The sequence below is a fragment of the Panthera pardus genome, unplaced genomic scaffold, assembly GCF_024362965.1.
Source record: "Panthera pardus isolate Hobbes unplaced genomic scaffold, ASM2436296v1 HiC_scaffold_11, whole genome shotgun sequence".
Taxonomy (NCBI): Eukaryota; Metazoa; Chordata; class Mammalia; order Carnivora; family Felidae; genus Panthera; species Panthera pardus.
In genome coordinates, this window is record NW_026526666.1 from 68,358,763 (window position 1) to 68,384,135 (window position 25,373).

The window sequence follows — 25,373 nt, forward strand, 5'->3', positions numbered from 1 at the left end:
CATGTGAAGAGGCTGAGTGGAAGGTGGAGAGCTTGGAGGTACTCTCAGCATCTGTCCATCCACCTCCATTTGTCTCCATCATTTCTCCATGCCTTGGTCTCCTCTGGTCTGTCTTGTCTCTGTTTGCCTATATCCCATTATCATTCTCTACCTCTATCTGACCTGCTTGTTTATCCAGGTCCTCAGCTTCTCTGTGTAACCCTAGGCAAGACACCTCACCACTCTGAGACAAGCATCGCTCATCAATAAAATGAGGATCATAATGACAGCCTCAAAAAGTTAGATTGGGGATTAAGGCTGATACTGTGCATTATATTACAAAGTACCATACAAACGTGAAGGATTATTGTTATCTAGCTATGTCTCTCTCAGGTGTTACATTTTGTTTGTTTGTTTGTTTGTTTGTTTGTTTACTTATTTATTTTTGAACAAACATTCATTGAGTATCCAGTCTAGGCTGGGCACCTTTTTGTATATCTGGTGAGAGGGGGAGTTTACAATAAATCAGAAACAATACCATCCTTCTAGGGGATCAGAGTGTAGTAGAAGCACACAAAAAGCTAAAATAGAAGCTTTGTTGTATGTTTATAACTTGCTGCCTATCTATCTGTCTAGTTGCCTGTTCATCCATCCAACCATCTATCCATCCATCCATCCATCCATCCATCCATCCATCCTTATCTCTCTCTCTGGATCGCTAGTTGTTTTGGCTCTCTAGTTGTGCTTACATATGTATTCACAGATAGTCACTGATTCAGAACCATCTAGGTCATGTTGGCTCTCATTTGTGACCCCCACCCCTATTGTGGACCACCTTTTACCATGAAGTGTTAGAGAGCCCTTGTCTATGAAGAGAGAAGAATGAGCTGCAAAGAGACCACTGCTCTAGATGACTTGGAGGGTGTATTCTTTACCCAGTCATTTGACTTCCAGGACTCTCCTGAAGATTTGAGCTGATCCTACATGGATCGGACACTGCCACTTTCCATAAGCCAAGAAAGCTAGGTTGAAAACCTTAAGGAACTTATTTCATTGAATTTTACAGTTTCTGTGACTCATCACCAGCTAGTCCCCAGATAGTCCTCAGGCAATTCCAAACATCCTCATCTTTAACAAAGACTGTAAAGAGTGAGTGGTGACTTTGCTCTGCAAGCCCTTTGTCTCTGAAATGTCCTCTAAGAAGAAGTATTGTGGCACAGGGAGCAAGTCCTGCTCTGCTGCTTAGAGGCTCTGTGACTATAATCACGTTACGCAGGCAGTCTGGGTGTCAATGTCAGAATCAACAAGATCAGGATAATCTTTCCTATTAGGGTTGTTGTAAGGATGTATTGATATGATGTCCAGAGTGTTTAGCACAGTACCTGACCTCTTGTATGCTCATTAAATTGGCTCATGACAAGAGTCAGATTTATTTTTCCTTAGTGATGAAACATACTGTTGCTAACCTACACACCCTGAGTTTGTGGTTTTGTATGTGTGTGTGTTTTGTGTGTATGAAATCAGACGTGCTTGTGCAAGTGTAGTTGTATATGGATACATATTTTAAATTCTAATGTACCACTTATGACTGCTAAGATTATAGCATTTTTTCTGTAATGATGGCCATGTTCTTCTGCACTGTCCATTGACACTAGCTACTGGCCACATGTGGCCATTGAGCATTTGTAGTGTGACTAGTGCAACTGAGAAACTGACTTCTTATTAAGTTAATTTAAATTATTTTAAATTTAAATAGTCACATGTGACTGCTATATTGGACAGTGTGGCCCTAGAATATTGTTTGTAGTATCAAACAATCAATCAATCAAACAATCAAATAGAATATTGTTTGTAGTTTGAAGTAATCGCGATGGGATGAAAAAAAAATTACTGAGCACCTACGGCGTTTCAGGCACTTGGACACACACTAACTCATTTAATCCAGGTCAGCCCTGTGAGGGAAGTGGTATTATCATTACCTCCTGTTTGCTGACAAGGGGAAACTAAGACTTGGAGAAATGAAGAGACTCCTTCAATGTCACACAGCCAGTTCAGGGTTTGAGCCTAGATCTCAAATTCCAAAACCCTTCTTTTTTCATGACCTCTGCTCACGCTGCCTCATAGCAGTGTCTCCTGTATGCAGACATCAGCTACACCCCCTTTGTCTCTGAGGGCACTCAGGGACTGCACATGGGGGCAGTGAAACCCTTTCAATGGCCTGTGAGACCCACTTGATCTGGCCCTCCATTATCTGTCTACATGTCTCCCATGACTCTACTCACTCTTCTCCTGGGACACTGACTAGCTTGTTCTTCAGTGAACTCTCTAGGCATGCTCCTGCCTGACGGGCTTCCTATTGGCACTTACCCCAGTCTCACTCCAAGGTGTATGTATCATTTTCTCTCATTATAAATTGATCATTCTGGCTACAGGATGGAGAGTGGATCTGGGTGCTAAGGGAGGGAAGGAGGTGTTGGAGTGCAAACAGGTCAGCTGGGTGGCTACTCAGGAGTTCAGAACCACAATAGCCAATGTCAGTAAGCCAAGCTGGTGGCCTCCTTGCCCAGAGCCTCACAGATAGTTAAGCATCAGAGCTGGAACAACCTTTAGAGCGTTCTTTGCATCTAGTGAGAGTCCTTGTTTGAAGAAGGATAAAACTGGGGCACAGAGGCAAGAAGGTCATTTTGGAAGTTTGGCCAAGTTCCCTAACAAGAGCTTCTGTCCACTGCTATGATCTTTTCTCTGCATTGCAAGACCATCGTAAAAATAGAGATTTTACTATCACCAACCTTCTTGCCTCCATCCCAATCCTGCTTTCATTTTTTAGAGACAGCCCCTGTTTTCTTAAAGGCCACAGAATCACCTAAAAGGCAGGAATTCAGTTCTCCCTAAACAAATCAATTTTTACAAAGAATGAGCAAATCTTCCCCCAGAAATCTGAGTATGGCCTCCAGAGAATACAGAAATTCATACAAGATGTCTTAGAAGAAGATAGAAAAATCTTATTCCATTTTTTAGAGATGAAGGAAAAACACACACACACAAAAGCCCAAACATAATTTTTCCGATGGCTGATAATATTCTTCTCTCATCTCTCATTTCCCCACAACTATTTTGTCTTGGGCTCCTGGAGCCTGTGGGAAAGCTGCTGTGTGATTTTTATCTCTATGATTAAAGTGTTACACTTTATTGAGTTCTTTACATCAGCAGCAAAATCTGCAATGCAGGATTTTACATAACACCTCATTTTCTTCCTGCACCATTACTGTTATTAACCTGGTGGCAATAAACAGAAAATACAGCTTTGCTTATGATGTACTCTTCATTTTTGTTCCAATAACAAGAAGAAAAATAAAAAGGAAGGAACCAGAGAGAACAGGAAAGAATGTTTTACCCATTGTATCCCTTTGATGCCTGCCCTTTTTGTTCCCTATTCTACAAAGGCAGTTCTCCCAGAAGGTCAAGGGTGGGGGTGGTCTCTGCTCAGGAATGTTTTCTTCTCCATCGTTAACTCAACCATCTACTCATTCATCAAGGATTTCCTCAGCACTTACTATGTGCCAGGCACTGTGCTGGGGGTTAAAAGCACAGAGATTTCCAGTCTTGACCACTGCCTGGCCCAGTGGACGATATAGGTGCCACCACCATAAGAATGACATCATGAGATGAGTATAATAAAAATGTAGGGCTGAGTGAGATGTCAATGAAAGAGGGCATGGTCAAACATATCCAGATGGGTTAAGGAAGTCTCTACAGCAAAAGAGAAGCTTGTACCGGGCCCTGGAGAATGGCTAGGTAGAGCAAGGCCTTCTCAGCTGGAGGAACAACATAAGGAAACATTGGAAGGCACAGAAGAGCATGTCTGGAAGCTGTCAGTTCGGCATGGTGAAAGCATTGGATTCCTGTTAGCAGATGGCAGGAAATGAGGTTGGAGGTGGAGGCAGGTCATTGAGGATTGGATACTCATACACCCAGATACCTCCCATGCCTTGTGTTAATTCACCCTTTGGGCTCCCCTAAGACCCTAAAATTAGAGGATCAAAGCATAATGATATAGCAGAGTAACTTGTACTGTGGCCAGAAGATATGGGTTTTATCCTTGGCTCTGCTTCTTCCTCGCTGTGTAATCTCGAGCAGTGTGTTCATCTGTAAAATGGAAATGAGACAATGAGACAAAATGAGCCAATAACTGTAAACAAGTTGTGTCGCTTGTATAGTATTTCATGTGTCAAAGGAAAGGATCCACCCAGCAAAACTCCAGACCATTCAAGAACCAGAGAAGCCATAAACTAATTCTATGTGATTTTAATCAAGGCTTTTCATGTGGATATAGATGTGGGTGAAGGAGCCTGCCCTGTTCTGGCATTTGCCTTCAAACCAGGAGATAAAGCCTGGTTTGTCCCCACACCTCCTTGTCCAACAATTGCTTGACTCTCAAACTGCCCCCTCCCTCCTTGCTGCTCTCTGGCTGAGTGATATGGTCTGTAACAACCAAAATCTTCTATTCAGAGGGAATGAAAACCTGTAGCAAAGGAATGGCTTGAGAACACCCCTGCTCTCATCCCATTTGGGGCACCCAAATGTTTGAATATGTGTATTTAGGTGTCTGGTTTTTTTAAAAACTCTTGTTCTGATTTTATATCCGATGAAAATGCACAATGCTTATGTTTAACTGTATTGATAAGGAGCTCCAGTTTTATAGGCAACACATAGATTACATGGAGAAATATGTTTCTTTTGCTCAAATAGCCATGCTTAGGGAAAAATCAATTCATTTGTATCAAAATGTCATAATCCAAGACCATAGACCTTCTGACAGCATCTTCCTCCAACTGCAGACAAGTACCTAGGAGGCAAACCTCCATCACACCAAAAGATGATGGCAGCACCAATCTCAGGGAATGGCCCCACCTTCCACTCAGCCACCCAAGCCAGAAACCTGAATTTAGGTTTCTGTCTGAATTTAGGTCCCATGTCCAGCATTGTCAGTCTTATTTTACCATAGGTTTCAAATACGTACCCTTCTTCTCTCCCTCCCTGCCCCTGCTTGAATTCAGAAGCTTATTATTTTTCAGTCAGTTCCCACTTGGACTATAACAGAAATGTCCTAACTATTCCACATGCTTTTGAGTCTTATAACCTCTTATTCTTCCTCAACAAAGCCTCCGGAAAAATCTTTCTAGAATGCAGTGCAAACATAATCAAGTTGTACTTTCATAAAATACTTCTCTATATTTTCTACTTTATAGGAAAAGTCCTTAGTGGCTTACAAGGCCTTCCATGATGAGTCCAAGGAAGCCTCTTCATCGTACTCTTCCATCATGCCAAACACGTTATATGTCCCTTAGTGGGCTGGGTGTTTTGGGTCCTGTGAGTTTTGCTCACATAGCTCCCTTTGTCTAAAATGTCTTTCTTCCCATTGGGGGCTCTTTTCCTTTTCATCCACTTGGTGAACACCTTCTTGTGTTTCAATACCTTGTTCAACAGCCACCTCCTCTGCACAGTCTTTCCTGACCACCCAATAAGTTGATGGTTCCTTCAGCTGTATCTTCACCCAGTCTCCACGTACATCTCTCTGAGTCCCTGAAAGAAAGGCTGATGTACTTGTTCCCTTGCCTGTCTTCCCCCCAACCACACTATGGAAAGGAAGAGGTGGGAAGGGGGGACCAGAGGAGAGAAGGGATGAAAAGAGAGAAGAAAGAGGGGCAAGATGAGAGAGGGGGAGAAGGAACAGAGGAACAAATATAGGATCTGTCTGCACCTTTCTCCCCACCACCCCATCCTCAGCCGCCCACACTGAATAAAGCAGCCAGGAACCACTTTATTTTTCTCCAAGATAAAGTACATAGTTACAGCAGGAATGCTGGCACCCCTGAACACTTCTTTGAATAACAGCAATGCCTACCCTGCCAAAGGGGAAGACTTCATTTTAATGGGGAAATAATTGAACTTCAGTCTTACAGTAGGCTCTCACCACACGGCCATGCCAAGGAAAAGGACCATGGACTCAGGTCTTGAAGCAGATAAGGTGGGAAACTGACAGAATCTGTCCTCAGAGGCCAAAGGAAGGAGAGGAAAACAAAAAACAAAAAAACAGTGCAAAGCAGAAAGATCAGACAATTGAAAGATATGACTCTCAGGGTATAATGGGCCACAAAAAGTCACCAAATCCATTCTCTAAATGAATGAAGAAGAGGGATGAATGAATTGAAAAGAGGGAAAGAAACTTCTCTAGGGTCACAGAGCAGGTTAGTAGGAGAGCCAAGATGAGTTTCCTGGGAAGAAAAGAATTAAGATTTACTGAGGACTTCCCAAACCCCAGCTCAGTGATTAGACATATATTTTTATCTCCCTGGATCAGCTAACAACCTCCTACAGGAGATGTCTCCAAGCATTCAGGCCACACATATTTATTGAGTTCCTAACATGTTCCTGGGGGTGCCCTAGTTTCATCAGCCTTTGATTTATAATGAAGCAACATTAACTTTTAATTATGAAATTAAAATGTCCCTCGGCTCTCACAAGCTTACATATTATATCTCCATTCTCTTCTTAGTTTGTCTTTCTGCTCAGACTGGGGCTTTCTGCAGGGAGGTCTGGCTTTTCCACTTGTATCTGTGTCCATTCTTGATGTAGGTGTGAGCACCTGGGGTGACCCCCAAGGGTAAGGAGCAAGCAAAGGCTTTGGATGCAGTGAGATGTAACTTAGAATCCAGTTGAGTTCCTTTTTTGCTATGAGATCTTGAGAAGCCTGGCTCTGAGATTCTCTGAGAAACCAAGCTCCCATTTACTTCAGTGGATTGTTGAGAGAATCACATAAGCTAATTGGTGTGAGAATGGTTTATAAACTCTACAAATGTGTAAGACAATGGTTATTGTCAATAGACATCCCACTGAACAGGGGAGAAATTTACATTTATGTAAACTGGGTCCTGTGTTCCTATAACTCCTGTATGTCTGTTCAAATCTTCCATTGTATACACAGTTTTAAAATGTCCATCCTCCTTGCAGGGTTTTGAGCTTAAGGAGGTCCATATCTGTGGTGCCTTGCACAGCACCTCCTCATAGTATCTATCACTGTATAATTGAAAAATATGTATTAAAAGTGTATAAACTGCCAGACATTTTGCTAGGCACAAAACCAGGTACTTCATTTAACTTCATAGCAATCCTTTGAGGTTGGAATTATTATCCTCACTTTTTAGTCAAGGAAACTGAGGCTCAGAGAGGGAAAGTAACTTCTACAGGTCCTAAAGCTCACCCATGGCTAAGCTGACACTTAAAGCCAAGTCTACAGAACCCCAAACCATCCTACTCCATGACTACACTTCTTCTGTCATCATCATCATTGTGACGGTCAACGTTGGGTTCACCAATCACTGCTATGGAGAGTAGGAGACAGACCAGGACTGTTTTGCCCTGGGAAGATCTGTTATGAACCCAGACCATCTGTGCTGAGCCTCTGGTCTCTCTCCCTTTTTTAGGGCAAAGGTGAAGGAGGAGGTAGAAAAAGAGGAAAGCTTCCTCCTAGGTTATTAGAAGGAGGAGATGCAGAAACGGCTCTATTTACATGCAGATCCGACTTTTCACTTCTAAGGAGGGTAGGATTGTAAGAGACAAATTGGAAGTAGGAAAATGTTTTTATTCCTCATCTTGCTGCTACTGGTGATTTTTCCCTACACCCATGCATGACTCACAAATTTCCTTTGTCCTGAAAGAGGCCTCAGATGGAGAGGCTGGGCCTTTATAAGTAGCTTAGAGATGAAGAGCTTAGCCCTAGGGTCAGAAAGACTTGAGTTTGAATCTCAACCCTGCCACTTGCAAGCTTTTTGCTTTGTTTTCCTCCTGAGATTATAACAGTACTTAACTCATAGGATTGTTACCAGAATTGCTACAAGGCCACACATAGGAAGCACTCAATAAATGTCAGTTGCTTTTGATGATGTCATGGTTAAGAACCATGGACCACAGAGCCAGTCAGCTTGGGTTCTGCCAGTTCCCACTGTGTAACCTGGGGGTTCTTTCGCAGGTTACCTCAACTTTGCTATTCATCAGTTTCCTCATTTGTAAATGATGTTTCTATCTGAGGGGGTTGTGGCAGGAGTAACAGGGTGGTGGTAAGCACTATGTTGTTATTACTATCTTCCTTTCATACCTCCTTGAGTTAGAATCTAGGCCCTAAAACTCCTAATACCATACCTCTTCCTCTGCCCCTTTCTCTGAGGCCAGGATACCTGGATTCATTCATTCATGATGCACTTAGTCACTCAGCAAATGTCCCCTGAGTACCTACTGTGTGGTAGGCCCTACAATACACCCTGGGGATACAGGAGTGAACCAGGCGTGGTCCTAGACCTTAGTGGGTTCTTCACAAACTACTCCCTCCTTCTTAAAACCATTTTTTTTGCTCTTGGTTTTCTTGAAACCACACTGTCCATGTTCCCTCCTATTTCCCTGCTACTCCATAGTCTCCTTCACTTCATCATCTACCTAAACTCTCAGCTTAAGGGGCCCCAGAGACACCGCTGTGCTAACCAGGCCTATGTTCATACCTCTAGGACAGCCCTCTCTCCAGGGCCCCAGGGTCTTATGTGTAACTGCCTACTTGACACACCCAGTCTGGTGTCCACCAGCCACTTCAAACAGCAGAGATATCTCTGACAACCAGCCCAGCTGGTCCCCGTCCCAGTCTTCTCCATCTCTCAGTTGCTCAAGTCACAAACCCTATATCTGTCTTTGATTCTCCTGCATACAATCCATGCACAGGTCCTACAGAGGTGAGGCCAACAGATTGATCAAATATTCCCTTCTCTTTTCATCACCACCAGCCCACTCTCATTTAAGCTCCTATGGTTTCTAGAGGGAGCTGTTCAAAAGCTTCCACACAGGTCCCTAAAATCCATTATCTGCACTACAGGCAAGGGAATCCCTGTTAAACATTCCCTGTTAAAATGGCTTTTCATTGTACATAGGACAAGCTCCAAACTCTGACCCCAGGCTACAAAGCTCTGAGTGAGCTGCACCCTATGAACCTCCCCAGGCACACCTTCAGTGTTCATCACAATCCCTCCGTGAGCCATCCCTCTGGTCTTTGGAAGTGCCACACTCGTCCTTGCTTGCAGGTCCTTATTTGCCCAGAATTCTCCCACCAGCCTCATTGAACAGCTCATTCTTATCATCCTTCACGGGTCAGCTCACATGTCAGAGGACTTTCCTGATCACACCAACTAAAGTAGACCCAGTCCCCATCCACTCGGTTACTCGCCATCCTGCGGCTCCCCTTAGTGCATTCCAAGCGTGTATTACAAATCTGGGATCACCTTGTTTAGTTGCTGTTCACGGTCTTCATCCCCATTAGCTCCTCGAAGTCAGGAACCTTGTCTGTTTTGTTCAACTCTGCGTCCTAGAAACAGTAAGTTCACAGCAAATATTTGTCAAATGAATGAATGAATAAATGAATGAATGAATAAACTGGATGACAAATACTTTATCACAGGGATATTTTTAAAATCTATGGGAGTCCAGAAAAGAGAACTGCTGTCCCTGAGAGGGTCAAAGAAGTCCTCTTGGACAAAGAGCCATTGGGCCTAGTAGTGAAAGATGAGCAAGCTGTTACCATCAGGGGGAAAGGGATGGGAGGGACAGGCATTCCCACCTGCAGGAATGGCAGGCACAGAAGCATGGAGTAGGAGAATGTGTGCTGGGGAAGTTGCAGGTAGGGCGGGAGCAGAAGATGGAGAAAGGCAAGAAAGGAAGTACCGGAGCCCATCCCCCATGCCCTAGGCTAGCTCTCCAGGCGTCCTATGCACCTGTTCTTCTTATTGCCCCCCATTGACTCACCACATCCTGTTTTTGTGACTAGAAGTGCTGTCCAGCCATATTCAGGGTGCACCTGAGCAGAGAAGCCTTAAATGTGCCGCTTCAGAGATCAAGATTATGCATGATAAAGGACAGTGACTCTGTTTTGTTTGCTTGATTTGCTCAGTTGTTTTTAAAGAAAAAGTTCTCAGTTTTTCTGAAAAATTCTTCTGCCTTAGGACATGTACCCTGACTTCCATAAACATCTGCTTTACCTTTTTTATTTTCCTTTAGCTTCATATTTATTGTGCTGAATTTTTTTTTCCTACTTTGACTTTAAAAAACACAGGGAAATATTTTCTTTGATAATAAATAGATTTGGGTTTGTTTTTTTTTTTGCCTGAGGCCCATGGGGAAACAGCTCCCTGGGGCACATCTTAGCGAGGAAGCTGTCTGGAAGGTCTGGAATGCTGCTTGCCCCTCCACCCAGCCTCCCAGTGCCATTCTAGAGGCTAAGCCTGTGAGGATCAGTCCGCAGACCTCCCAGCCCCTCAGCCCAGGGATGAAGGAAACTGCATAGTCTTAGGAGGTCTTGCCCTCCTAAGATCAGCGTGATTGCCTTGCTAGACTATAAGCCCCTGAGAGCACAGCAGGATGCAGAGCACGGTCTGGAAACCAGAAGGACCCAGGCCCCTGCTCTGCCACTTCCTGCTGCATAATGCAGGGCTGGCTACTTACGCTCCCTGCTCTCCGAGCTTCAGCCCCCTCCTCCTTGAGAAGGGATAACAAAGCAGCTCACCCTTCCCATTTGTCCTTATCCCTGCCAAGCTTCAGTTCCTTTCTGCTCGCCAAGCCTGAGAGAAAGCCCGCTGCCCTTCCTGGGTCTGATTTCCCTTCCTTTGCTGGGCTGAATATGTGATAAATCCTGAAGAGCTGTTCAAATGTGAAGGAGTCAGCACCACAGCACGGCACCAAGCTCAGATTTGAGAAGCAGGGAAGCAGCTCAGAACGTAGGGGGGAAGAAACAACCCATTTCCTCCCTGGTGTCTAGGAGGAAGCAAACCCCACACTAAATTATGTTGCAAATATGCCCTAAGGTAGTTTTAATTTTATTGGTACTGATTTTAATTTACTCTTCAGGCCCCTGATAGCAGGATGAGCTGTTGGCTGCTGGCAAGGGGATGGCCCTTCATCACTTGGTTTTAATTAAGGTTCTTAAGTTTGGAAGGAAAGAACAGAGATGCTTTCTTTCACTTCTAATCTCAGTCCCAGGTTGTAATTAAGGGCCCTGTATTAGCAACACACCCCGTGCTCTGGCTTGGCCACAGAAAGGTACCTCGTTTGACTGCTGGGAAAAACTTAAGATGCACCTGTTTGGTCATATAATTCACTCATTCTTCCATCACTTTATTTTATATTCATTCCTTTGCCAACCCTTTAAAGATAACCTACCATACACCAGGCCTTGTTCTAGTCCTGTGGATTTAAAAACCCAACAATGTATGGTCCCTGTCCTGAATGGGAGATGGGAATAAACAAAGCATTTGTATGCCACTCTCTCATGAGAGAGAGAGAGCTGTACCTTGGATTATGAGAGCACAAAGGAGGCTGTTACCTTATCCAGAGGAATAAAATAGGCTATTTGAATTGAGATTTTGTTTTTATTTTTTAATGTTTATTTATTTTTGAGAGAGAAAGAGAGAGAGAGCACACACACAAGTAGGGGAGGGGCAGAGAGAGAGGGAGACACAGAATCCGAAGCAGGCTCCAGGCTCTAAGCTGTCGGCACAGAGCCCCATGCGGGGCTCAAACCCATGATCCGTTGAGATCATGACCTGTGTCGAAGTCAGATGCTTAACCCACTGAGCCACCCATGTGTCCCTGAATTGAGATTTTATACTAGTCAGATGAATAATATTAGCTGCTATAATAAGCAATCCCCAAATTTCAGTGGCTTAATACAATGAAATGTCATCATAGTCTGATGCAGATCAAAAGGCTCTCCTGGCCACTTTCCTCCCAGTGGTGACTCAGGGACATAGGCTTCTTCCTTCTTATGACACCATTGTTTTTACATGTAACTTCCATGCATAAGAACAAGAGAGAATGTGGGTGATTGTGTATGAGTGTTATGGTCAGGTCTGGAAGTGGCAATTGTCACCACTGCTGTCATCCCATTTGATCCCAGCCAAATAGCAAAGGAGACTGGGAAGTGTCCTCCATGGTCCAGGAAAAGGAAATGAGACTGATGAGCATCCATTCAGTTTCTGCCTCACATTTTAAGCTTGTATCAAAGTTAGTCAGATAAAGAGAAACTGTATCCCGGGAAAAGGAGATTATTTATTGTGTGTAAATGTGAAGCCGGAGTCCTGAGCATAGCAGTGCGAGGTACTGCCGGTCATTCCACAGGACTGGCGCGGACAGTGTGAGACCAGAAATGTCAAGAGCTGAGACTAGACAGGGGACAGGGACTGGATCACACAGGCCCTTTTAAAATCTATTAAGGGGCTTGGACTCTATCATGTGAGCAGTAGAGAAATATAGAACAGTTTTTTTTTTTTTTTAGTTTATTTATTTTTAGAGTGTGTGTGTGTGTGTGTATGTGTGCACGCGCGCGTGCAAGCACATGTGTGCGTGGGAGGGAGCAGAGACAAGGGAGAGAGAGAATCCCAAGCAGGCTCCATACTGTCAGTGCAGAGCCCAATGCGGGGCTTCATGTAACCTGAGCCGAAATCAAAAGTCATATACTTAACCTACTAAGTCACCCGGCTTCCCCAAAATACAGAACAGTTTTAACTAGGGAAGTGACATTTATTTGCATTTTAAAAAATCACTCTGAACAGCAAGGGAACCAGGTAAGAAGCTATTGTAGTGGAACAGGTAAAGGTGATGAGACCTGGATCCAACGTGGTCCCTGTCCTCATAGACTCACAGACATACTTATCCGCCAGATTAGGTATAAAATAACAAGCACTGATACCAAGGCCCAAGCAAGCAGCTGTTTGAAGAAGAATGAGGGATTTATTTTAACTGAGGACAAGAAGAAATCATGACAAGTTTAAGGAAGTCATAGCGCCTCTGTCTCATCCAACAACCACTTGTAAAATAAGGAAATTGAGGGGCGCCTGGGTGGCTCAGTCAGTTAAGCATCCAACTTCAGCTCAGGTCAAAATCTCACAGTTGATGAGTTCAAGCCCCTCTTTGGGTTCTGTGCTAACAACTCAGAACCTGGAGCCTGCTTCAGATCCTGTGTCTCCCACTCTCTCTGCCCCTCCCCCGCTTGAACTCTGCCTCTCTCTTAAAAATAAATAAACATTTAAAAAGTTAAAAATAAAATAAGGAAATTGAGGCACAGTGAAGAGTTTCCACTTCTCCATAGTCACAGATTGTGTAGAAACCCTGCTCCTGCCTTCCATGTTCCATCTAACTGGACCACATGAGTCCATAAAGCCAGTTTAGATAGAGAACATAATAAGGACATGGCTGGAATTAGTATTTGTGGTCTTTGGTATTCCCAACAAAGTGGTGGATATGTGCAGTGGAGAGGAAAAAAAACTAAGACCTCAAACTTAGACCCCTATTCAGATAAATTTCCTTTTTTTTTTTTTTTTTTTTACTCCAGTTCTAGCCCCTAGAGTCTCAGAGTGGGAAGTAGTCTTAGAAACTAATCTTTTACCATTGTTTTGTAAGTACTACTCAATGTAGTACATGAACAAGAAATTAGAAGCATAAAAACTACAGGGGAAATGAGATAGAATTCCTATGTGCAAGTAATAAGTTTACAAACCTGGAAAGTATGTCCCCTTTCTTCACTCCCTCTTTCCAGGCATCCTCACCTCCTCGCTGTTCTTCAAACATGCCGAGTGCGTGTCACATTATGTGGCATGTTGCATTGACTTCTTCTACCTGGAAGACTCTTCTAACTGATAGCCTCAAGACTACCTCTCCTGCTCCATTCATGTTGCTAGTTTTCAAGACCTCTATTCCATTTCTTTACTTTACTTGTCTCCGTGGCCCTAATGCCTCCTGACATCCTGTATATTTATTAATTGATTTGTTTATTCCCTTTCTCTCCTCAAAGAATATAAACTCTTCAAGTTCAAGAACTTTCTGTTGTGTTCATTGCTCTATCCCTAGCACCCAGCACATTCCCTGGTGCATACCCCAATGCCTAGAACACTGTCTGACACATCGTAGGCACCCAGTGATTATTTGTTGAATAAACAAATGAAAATCCAAAAAAATTAAACAAAAAATTACTGCAAATAATAATAGAATTAGTGAGGGGTCAGATATAAATTTAATATGTCGAGAACAAGAGCCTTTATATTTATAAAGAACCATCAGTTAGAAGAGTTAATGGAAGAAAGTATTGTAATTACAGCAGAGAGTGAAAATATAAACTGCCTTGGCATCAAAAATAAATGTTCAGGGTCTATATGAAAACAAAAACAAAAACTTTCAAAATTTCCTACTGTACCCAAGAGAAAATTTGAATAAATGGAAAGTCAAAACATATTCGTGGATTAGAAGGCTCCAACTTATAAGTCAATTCTTCCTATGGTAATACAAAAATCCTGTATGATTATATTTTTGAGAATAGTATTCTCAAATATTGAGAATATTGACAGGGTTTGGGGAGAAAAAACTAAACAAGCTAATTATAAAGATCACATAGAAAAATATGCAAGACAGTAAAGAAAATTTGGGAAAAGAAGCATAGTGAGGTGATAATAGCCTTTCAAATATTAAAATGCATTATAAAACACTAAGTTGAAAAGATATGTACACCCTGTGTTTATTGCAGCATTATTTATAATAGCTAAGGTATGGAAGCAGCCCAAGTGTCCATGAATAAATGAATGGATAAAGATATATATATATATAGGGGCGCCTGGGTGGCTCAGTCGGTTGAGTGTCTGACTTCAGCTCAGGTCATGATCTCAAGCTCGTGGGTTCCAACCCCACGTCTGTCTCTGTGCTGACAGCTTGAAGCCTGGAGCATGCTTCATATTCTGTGACTCCCTCTCTCTCTGCCCCTAACCCACTCGCATTCTGTCTCTGTCTCTCTCAAAAATAAACATTAAAAAAAGTTTTAAGATATACTATATATATATTTATATACTATATGTATATAAATATATATATAGTATATATAATATATTATAAAAATATATATATTTATATATAATAAATATAAATATAAATTTATATATAAATATATATATATTTTTAAGATATATGTATATCTTTTAAGATATAGATATATATCTCTTTTAAGATATAGATATATATCTCTTTTAAGATATATATATATATATATATATATATATATATATATATAATTGGTATATTACTTAGTCATAGAAAGGAATGGGATCTTGAAATCTTGGGATTTGTGATAATAGATGATAACATGGGTAGACCTAGAGGGCATTATGTAAGTGAAATAAGTCAGAGCTCATGCCACATGATTTCACTTTATATATGGAATCTAAAAATCAAAACAAACAAAAAACCCAGAAACAGACCCATGAATATAGAGAACAAACTAGTGGTGGTTGCCTGGGGCAGGGGGTGAGCAAAATGAGTGAAGGGGAGTGGGAGATACAGGCTTCCAGTCATGGAATGAATAAGTAATGAGGAGGAAAGGTACTGCATCAGGAATATAGTCAATGGTATTGTAATAGTGTTGCATAGTGACGGGTGATAACTACACTTAACCATATTAATGAAATAAGATACATTATAAACTTCATATGATTAAAACTGTGTTATAATGAATAGAGAAATGATTAGACCAGAATGAAAAGTCCAAAAATAAACCCAAATACGTACAAAAAAAATGTATATGGTAAAGATGGCTTTTCAAGTCAGTGGAGAAAAGATACACAATTTCATAAATAGTGTGGGACAATAAAGTGTAACCTTACCTCACAGCCTACGTCCACATAAATCAAAATTGCAATGAAATGTTTAACTACAAAAAGTAGAACGATAAAAATAATAGAAGAAACAATGAAAGAATTCAACCCAGAAACCACAAAAGAAAAGATTGATAAATCTGTATAAAAAATTAGCATTTAAAAACTTCCGCATGGAGAAAAGTACTAGTAGAAGTAAAGTCAAAGAACAATGACAAACTGAGCAAAAATATTTTTATACCACACATAAAAGCCAACAATCCGGCTTTCAAAATGGGCAGATAAAATTAACAATTCAAAGAAAATAAAATGCAAATAGTTCATAAACATATGAAAAGACACTTAACCATGTAATAAAAGAGAATTATACTAAGAGAAATTCAGATTAAAGCTAATCTTCAATATCATTTTTCACCCACCAAATTGACAAATACCAAAAGGTTTCATTCCACCCTTGTTGTCAGTGTAATTGCAAAAGAAACATTGAATATTTTGCTAGGGGTATAAATTGGTCCTTCTGAGAGAGTCAGTCTGTCAGTGTTGATCAGCACTGCAAATGCACAGGGGCCCAGAAATTCTGCTTCTTGAAATTTATCTTACATATAATTACATAGGTGAGCTAGCGTATATACAGAGTGAACCACCAAGACATTGCTGGTAACAGGAAAAGGTTGGAAATAATTTAAATGCCTGCCAATAGGAAGCTGGCTAAATAGTTTATATAGGGCTTTTCAAAAGAATGAAGTAATTGTTTATGTACTGAGAAAAAATACCTCCAAGACATGTTAAGAGAAAGGAAGCAGATCTGAAGAGTGTGTTTAGCGTGTTACCGTGTGTGTGTATTGAGAATGTCGGGGAGAGGGTGGATATTTTCTTGTTTGTGCATAAAGTATCTCTGAAAGGCATATGTGAGAACCTACTAACATGAATTGCCTCTGGGGAGTGAAACCAGGTGCCTGGAGATTCATAGGAGCGATATGGAGGTTTCTCCCTATAAATTCTTTCATATCTTTTTGACTTTCGAACCATGTAAATCAATCAATAGTATTTGCTGGTTTTTTAAAGTGAAATCACATTAGGTGCCAGGTGTCAGAATAGGGCAGTAGAAGCCACTCTAGAATGTTATCAGAAGAACCAGGTTCTAATTCTTACTCCTTTGCTAACTCGCTGGCCAGCCCTACACAAGCAAGCTCCCCACACAGCGCTGAGCCAGACAAGGTCAAAGCAGCTGGTGTCTAAGACACTCTCCAGTTTGGGTGTTCAGAGATATAAACTGCAGCCTCTCCTTACACATTTCTTAAGTCATCTCTCTACCTCCTCCTTTCCTCTGCAACTCATCAAAAGCTCAGAGGAAAAGACAGACAATTGAAGAAAATAAAATTGTGAAGATGACTTTTATAGGGCTCCTGTTGAATCGTTGTGTATTCCACCTCCAAAGCTGAAAATGATGAGTTTAATATCACACAGAGCAGTGCATCTTGTATCTCTCAAAAGACAGCTTATGCTACCCAGAGAGTTGGGAGCTCGGCAAGACGTAATTTTTCACTCCAACTCTGAGGCAAATGAAATGACAGTCACCAGGCCCACATTCTAGAAGCAACATGGTTTTCATTTGGTGGTAACTTCGTTTCAAAGTGTCCCAAAGAGAGAGAGCTCTTCTAAGTGTGGACTTTCTTTCCCAGGAACACATACTAGAAAAGGGATGGAAAGGTGGCCAGATTTTTCCGTGACTGTTTCTAGAGTTGGCCATTGATGGCGATAAGTTAACTGCACCAGGGATCAGGAGACCTGGGCTTTTTTAGCCTTAGTTATGCCAGGTTGGACAAGTCTCTTTCATACTTGGAGCCTCTGCTACTCTCAGAAAGGATTATCAGGTATACACTGTGCTGATATCTTGGAAGAGAAAGTCAGATTTGAGGAACATGAAAGATTTATGGGCCAAAAAATTCCCTAATTCTTGCCAGTCCATTCTGGTGTCTAGGGCAATCTCCCTGGGGTTGCCTGTGCAGTCATACTGCATACAGCGCCTGAATATCATCCTTCATGTCCAGGAACTGGGCTGTTTAGAGACATCTCCCTACCTTCAGGGAGTTCCTTGGTGGAAACACTAGCAAATAATACCGTTTCAGGCTAGGGAATGCCTTAAATATGTATAAGTGGAGAGCAGAGAAAGACTAGTCAAAGTCATCTTTACAGATTACAGAGCATAGTGTGTATTGTTTTTTTCCATGCACTATTTATATATTATTGGACAGTAGGTGTGGTAACATCTAATGAGGTTAAATAAAAGAATTAACTAATATGTCGTACATAAAGCTCCCAGAATCATGCTTGGCATGCATTAAATATGCAGTAAATGATAGTAATTTTTATTGCAGTGTTTGGTTCCCAGTATAACTTCTCTGAGGTTGGAGTTAAAATACCCATTTGTCTAAATAAGAAAGCTGAGACTCAGAGTAGGGCAGTGATCTACCCCAGACCTCCTCAGCTAGAAATGGCCCAGTCAGGCCAAAACTATAAGCAAGCCCAATGTAAATGCAATTATGTTACCTAAAAGGTATTTCTCATTGATCAGAAAAACAAAGTCTGCTAGTGCCTTTAGTCATGAATGTATTAACTGTTCTGGGTAAGCAACATTAAGCCTTAACCCAACAAAGCCCTCACCTCTTGAAGAAGGATGCTACTAACTATAGTGTTCTCAGACCTTGGGGGCAGATGGTGTTAAAAGTGGGGAGAAATTGATCCTCACGTCTCTCAACCCCTCCAATCACATTGCAGACTGCTAAATCTGCTGACACGTAGGCCCGGCTCAGAAGGAAGTATGTGAGCGTGTGTGTGTGTGTGTGTGCGCGCACGTTCATGCACCATGTTTAGTGTCTGATCCTTTAAGGCAAGCTCTGTGACCCCAGACTTCTCATTTGTCATCCTTTCTCTCAACAGAAAACAAGCCTGGAGTTTTATATTGACATACACGCCCACTCCACCATGATGAATGGCTTCATGTACGGCAACATCTTTGAGGATGAGGAACGGTTCCAGAGGCAGGCCATTTTCCCCAAGCTCCTCTGCCAGAATGCTGAAGACTTCTCCTACGTAAGTCGAGGGTTCTCTCTCAGCACGCCCCCTCTCCGGCCCAGCCCCCTCCCTTTTACTGCCTACCTCTCTTCCTCTTCACTCACTTCAGCTGGGTTTAACATTCACAGACCACCAGCCAGCTCTGTGCCAGGCCCTGTGTAGGCGATAAAGATAGAGGTGAACGAGCTCCGCTCATGCCCTCAAGCAGCCCATTGCATCAGGAGGGAGACTCCAAGGCAGCATGTGGTCTTTCTGAGGAGCTGGCATTTTTTGTTCAGTTGGTCTGACCCCAGCAGTAGCAAGACACGGGACTCACCAAGCCCCCCCACCACCACGTGACAGACCGGACCCTGCCCCAGGGCCTACTTTCACCAGCCCTTTTAGTAGGAGCCTAACATACCTGCTGAAGGGGGGAGGGCAGTGTATGCTCCGCATTGTCTCCCTCCATGACCCTTTCCGGGTCTCAATTTCCTTGTCAGTAATTCATGGGTGATAATGTTCTGCCCTGCCTGCATCACAGCTTCCTGGGAGCACAAACACAGCAATAGACAGCAAAGGAGTCTGCAGACAGTAAGGACTCAGCAGACTCCAGAGGCTGGCTGTTGCTACCCACCTCACACACCGAGAAGACTGCAGCGGCTGTGGACTGGCAGCTAGAATAATTTGCAGCAAGAAGCAGTATTGGAGAGAGGATGAGGAGTAGAGTCAGCATGTGGTGTGGGGACATGGGAGAGAGTTTCTGCACATTTTCCTTTGTTCTGATACTAATTCTCTAAGGCCATTATTTCTGTATGGCCAGAGTGGGAGAGGCCCACAAAGGTCATAGCAATTTTTGAGTTGATGAGCTGAAGGCTTGCCTGCCCATTACATGGAGATGATGAATTTCTCCATGAGATAAGATGCTTTGAATCTCAGAAGTTCTGAATGCCAGACCCGGGAGGAACTGGACCAGTCTCCTCTTTGCACCCAAGAGATACCCAGGTGGCTCCCCATTTACATCTCTGGGGTAGAAACAACCACACTTGTTTCTGTAGGAATCCATAGGATGGCTAGCCCCAGGCTTTTTGAAACCACTCCAATTTCAGAGCAGGCTGTGGTCTCCTGGATCCACATTCCCTGGGAGGCTGGGCCACAGGCCTCAGAGACCCTCACAGGGGTGAGGTTTCCAAGGCAAACAAAAGGGGCTCGGTCTAGGAGCTTTATTTCTGGCCTTGGCTGATGGTGTTCCTGCACTGCAGCAGCCATCTTAAGAGCTCAAGACCAGGGTCAAAGTAATCTGTCCTCACCCGTCCCTGTCTCTTCTCTGATCCTCAGTACCCAACGTTAAAATGATTTCACTGCATGAACTTCAAGGGTCCTTTCAGACGTGACGTTCTAATTTTCTGGTCCCTTGCTTTATCAGAATTCACGCACACACACACATGCACACGTATCATGTACACATGCACGTGCATGCACACATAGTTTCTCTTCCTTTAAATGTGTCTTTAAATCTCTGCCTTGTCTTGCTATTTTCTTTCTCCCTCTTTTCCTTCTTCTCTTATACTCTGCTGAACAAGACACACATTCTCTTATTAAAAAACCACAGTCTCTTTATTTCCTTAGATCTCTGTGGGTTAGCAGGGAATGTCCTTTAACCTCAGATGAATTACCTCACAGTTCTGTGAAAGAGATGGTATTATCACCTCCACTTTACAAATGAGAAAACTGAGGCTAAACCAAATAAGGCAAGTTGCCCAACATTTCACCTGTCTTTGAACAGAGGACTTGAGATGTTGACCTGCTGGTTCTGTCCTCCCTCTGTCCACCTCCATGGGTGAAGCTGACACTCTTGTGGAGAAACAGCCATGATCCCTACCCTCTGGTGATATCCAGCTGGAGTTCGCCTGCCCCCAGCGGAGGGAGCCATTGTGAAGGAGTGTCAGTGCTTCTGGAGTTACTTACTCCTCGGTTCAACTCTGTGCTGTATCACTTGCCTGCTTCATCTCTGTGAGCCTCATTTTCACACCCAGAGGGGCAAAATTGCAACACCTATGTCAAGGGGTTATTTTGAAGTGTAAATGAGATGCCATGTAGGAAGCAACATTACAAAGTTGCAAGCATTGCCCAAATTTTCATTTTGATTATCATCACAATATAATTGCTTATTGTTCTCTGTCTACGTTTCCTTGCTCCATCTGTCCCCATTCAAATTCCCACAAATATTTGTTAAATGGCAGTTACTATCCAAAGAACTCTGCTGGATGCTTTCATTTAATTCTGTTTGTTTATGTAATCAGTCCCCATAATAACTCTGTGATATGTGGTTAATATCCACTTTTCAGATGAGGAGGCTGAGACCCAAAGGTGTAGTAAGACCCAAGATCCGATAGCCAGCAGGTGCCTGGCCCTGATTCTCTCCTCCCTACTTTGTCTTTCCCAGTCCAGCACATCCTTTAACCGGGATGCTGTGAAAGCAGGAACTGGCCGTCGCTTCCTTGGTGGGCTACTGGACCATACTTCCTATTGCTACACCCTCGAGGTCTCCTTCTACAGCTACATCATCGGGGGCACTACGGCTGCCGTGCCGTACACTGAAGAAGCCTGTATCCTTGGCAGGTTCCCCCCACCCCCACCCCAGGCCTGGGCCAGCCCACATCTAGCCACGAGTATCCAGGTCTGGCAAGATTTAATGGGCAGGCAGGAATCCGACATTCAGCTTAGGTGAGGGCTGAGGCTCTGGGGTGAGAATGGAGGCTGGTTATGCTAGCGGCATCTTTGGATTGTCCTGTTTGCCCCTTGCCCTTCTAATGGACACACCCCATCCCAACTGGCTCCGCTATGGCCTTCTGCTGCTCCCATCTCTATCTCCCCTCCACACCCTCACGAGGGAGTACGTCTTCTACCATCTAAGGTATGTAAGCACATAGGCTGGAGAATGACCATCCCCCTGATTGGTGAAGAAGACCTGGGTGGTCTGAACTCCTTCTAACCCTGAACATGTAAAACTATATCTTGTCTTTTCACCTCCCACCTTTTTACGCTTGTGTCATCTTTCTCTTCTCTCTGTTCACCCATTTTCCCCCCCTTGTCCTCTCTCCTCTAGCTCCCCCTCCATTCCTGTCCTGTGTTTTTCTCTCCCTGCTTCTTTTGTCCCCCCCCCCCCCGGATTCTCTCTTCTCCCCACCCTCCTCTCCTCTCCTTCTCTCCTCATGCCTCCCCTGTGTCGTCCCTGCCTTCCTTCCCATCCTCTGCACATCTTTCTCTCTGCTTTGACATTCCCCAATTTGCTTTTCCTCTTGGCTTCCTCTTACAATTTCTCCAAAATCCCCCACGCTTGTCATAATGAAACTATTAGAGGTTACTTTCTAGCTTCCTTGAATTTCTAAGGATTATTTAGTCATTCTAGTTTCCTGGGTATTGATTTTAATGTCAAGGTCCATACATAAGGATTGTGACTGATTGTGGCAGCTTTTGCTTCCCTTTATCCTTTTGTTTTTGGATCAACCCATTTCTCCTTTCCTAACACTTAGTTTTCTTAGAGAAAACATTATAGTTGATGGAACAAAATGGAAAGGGATGATATTAACTCTGTATATGTATAATTTCTCTCTCCCTAGAAGTAGAAGTGTTCCTTTTAGCCCTTGTTCAACCCTTGATGAGTGTTCATGGAGTTCCTGCCATATTTTGTTCAGGAAAGCATCCTTTCTGGTCGGGGCATGACTCAGGACTAGTCCACCCAGTCAGTTGCAGCCTGGTGGCCCTGGGGGGTCCAGTTACCTTGCTGAGAACATGGGAGGCAGGGCGATGGCCCCTGACCAAAGGGTGAGAAGCAGGTAGGCCAGGTGTTAGAGCAGTGTTCTGGATCCAGTGAAGCACTGGAGAGATCATAAGAACTGAGAGTCCCTTCCCTGCAGTCACCAAGATTGAGACAGTCACCTTGAAATCTGCTTTGATAACTACTTGGCCTAGCAAGGCCAAGGGAGTAGGCTCTGCTGTGAGACAGAGGATCCTGGCCACTTCTATGTGTCACGTTGCCCCTCCCCACACACACACTTGGTGTGTGCCCATGACTTCTCCAGGACCTGCTAACACCTGTAAAACATGTATAGGTGGTGTTCCACACCACACTTGCTTTGTTCTCCCGGGATGTTGTGGCAAAGGAGATCGAGAGGGTTGCCTGGAAGAAGTATCTGAGCATGTGTACCAAAGGGATTCCACATACTTGTTCCCAGTGAGCCGTAGGTCCCTCCAGAGGAGACCTGCACTTAGTCTGCTGTTGATTTCTGACGTCAGAGGTGCTTTCTTAGCACCTCCCCTGCTTTTGTGTTGAAAGAAAATGTGTTTCTTAGTAGAATGCCCCTCCCTTGCCCCAGGCCCAGGTTTTCTCTTCAACACCCAGTCCTTGTGCATCAAAATAAACACATTGTCAGTACGTGCCAGGAATCATACTAGGCACCCAGGGTAAAATACTAACCAAAAGGCATGGTCCCTGGCTCACAGAGCTTTTGGGGAGACAGAAAAGGAAAGAGGCAATTATAATAGAGCATGGTGAGTCTTATAGTGGAGGGATTCCAGAGAGCCATGGGGAACTTCCCTTAACAAGTACATATGACTGTCTGTCAGAAGCTAGGGTAAGTTCTAGGCATGGTGGATGTAGCAGTGAACATATTAATGACAAATATGTCTTTGTATGGGAGTAAAAGGAGACCCAAGCACAATTTGGGGAGGTCAAGGAAGGCTTCCCAATAGAAGTGACATCTAAGCTGAGTTTTTAAGGTTGAGTAGAAATTAGCCAGACTGGACTGGGGTCTGTTGGAGGGAGGACATGACAGATACAGGGGAGGAAGGAAGGTGTGCAGGAGGAAGAAGGTGGTCCAGGATGGCTGTAGGACTTCAGATATAAGAGATGACACTGAAGTGGCAGACTGTGAGGAATTTGAACTTGAATATGAAGGCAATGGAGAACGATAGAAGGGTTTCACACCACGGTAGAAAGCCACTCTGACTACAGTGGGAAGAATAGATTGGAGGGGGCCAAGACTTTGGGCAAGGACACACATAGGAGGCTGTTCTGACAATCCAGGTGGGAGATGATTCTGACCTAAACCTGGGTGCTTCCAGGGAGTATGTAGAATGGGGAACCACATACATGTAGATTTGGTAAGTGATTGGATGGGGGTGTCAGTGAGGAACAGGAGCTAGTGACTGGGAGGAGTTCAGAGTGGACAGTGAGGTGGTGCATGAGCCAAGTGGACCAAATGCCATCAGAGCCATCCTGCCTTGTCCCGTCATCTGGGTACAAGAAGAGGACCCAGGAGTTGCACCAGGGAAGCCAGACCAGCTCACCACCTAAGAGCGATTTAACCTGGTTCTTGTTTGAAATGTGTGTCTCCTCTCATATGAGAGGGAGACTTCAGGCAGACGGATTTTGATCTTCGCTGGCTGCTGGCTCCACGTCCTGATCAGAAAGGGAAATTACACAGTCTGATGGCAATGGCAATATGGTCTGGGAGGAAGTGTCCTCCAGACTGAGAGTCAGGAGACCTGGATTCTGATGACAGCACCAGCGCCATCTGAGAGAGTGTCCTTCAGCAAGTCCTCACCTCCCCAAGGTGAGCCCATCACCTTCACAGAGGGACTACAAACCTTTGCTTTCCTAATCCCCTTTATGGGAATTAAATAGAGACAGTCATGAAGAAGTGTGGTTATTAAGCAAAGAGCAGACTTTCAATTGAAACGAATCTGGGTTTGAATCCTGGCTCAGCCACTTGCTAGATGTGTCACCTTGGTCCAGTTTCATCACCTGACTGGGCCTCAGTGTCCTCATCTGTAACAGGAGAACATAACACTTAACCTCACTGAGCTGCAAGGAGTTAAAATGAAATAATGTATATGAGCATGCACTGTCAGCTCTAAATATTAAGTGACTGTTGGTTAAAACATCATAAAGCTTACGTGACTGTGAATGGGGACCTGCATTTATGTTAAGAAGGGGTTGTTAGAACAAAAGACTGTGGCTGTGTTGGTAGGGTTCATGGGGCAAAGTCTCAGTGGAGTCACCACAGTTGACGGCCCCGACCTCACAACACCAACGGTTCACAGAGTAGCAGTTGTGTAGTTCCCATGGCAGGGTTTTCATGTCTGCTATCTAGAACAGCCCTTGTCAGCATCAGGGTACATGGAGGATACGTTAGTTATCCGGGGCATGCTGGATGAGAGAATAAGACCAGAGAAGGACTACGGGAAGCCTGAGGGGTATTTCACTCAGGCCAGCAATAGTGTCTACCTCTCCACCCACCAGAACATATGTATTTGTCAGTTTAATTTTTCTCCCTGGAAAAGCACCAGCTAAACTTTATCAGGGTGTTGTTCTCTGACTTTCCTCCTCCACTCCATCAGAGAAATACAACAATGGATGCAGTCACCGATCCTTCCCTAGCCGTGTGACGTTGGACTGTTACCTCATCAGTCTGAGCCAATTACCCACTTGTAAAATGAAAATAGTAATGATACTCATGCTGCAGGATTCATGGGAAAGTGAGATGATGCATTGTGTCTCCAACCCACAGGCAATGCTGGCACATGATAGGTACTCAACAGATGTTCCTCCTGCCC

At 43.5% G+C, this 25,373-nt stretch overlaps 1 protein-coding gene across 4 annotated transcripts in view; it reads left to right on the plus strand.

Annotated features, from left to right (window-relative positions):
* LOC109266906 (BEN domain-containing protein 5) overlaps positions 1-25,373 on the plus strand; it is a 1,451,617-nt gene that overhangs the window by 1,371,094 nt on the left and 55,150 nt on the right. For all 4 annotated transcript variants that reach the window (XM_053895592.1, XM_053895596.1, XM_053895595.1 and 1 more), the window contains exons 10-11: positions 18,642-18,794; positions 21,199-21,361. In XM_053895592.1, coding sequence (XP_053751567.1) covers positions 18,642-18,794; positions 21,199-21,361 — 316 coding nt within the window. The remainder of the gene's footprint in view (positions 1-18,641; positions 18,795-21,198; positions 21,362-25,373) is intronic.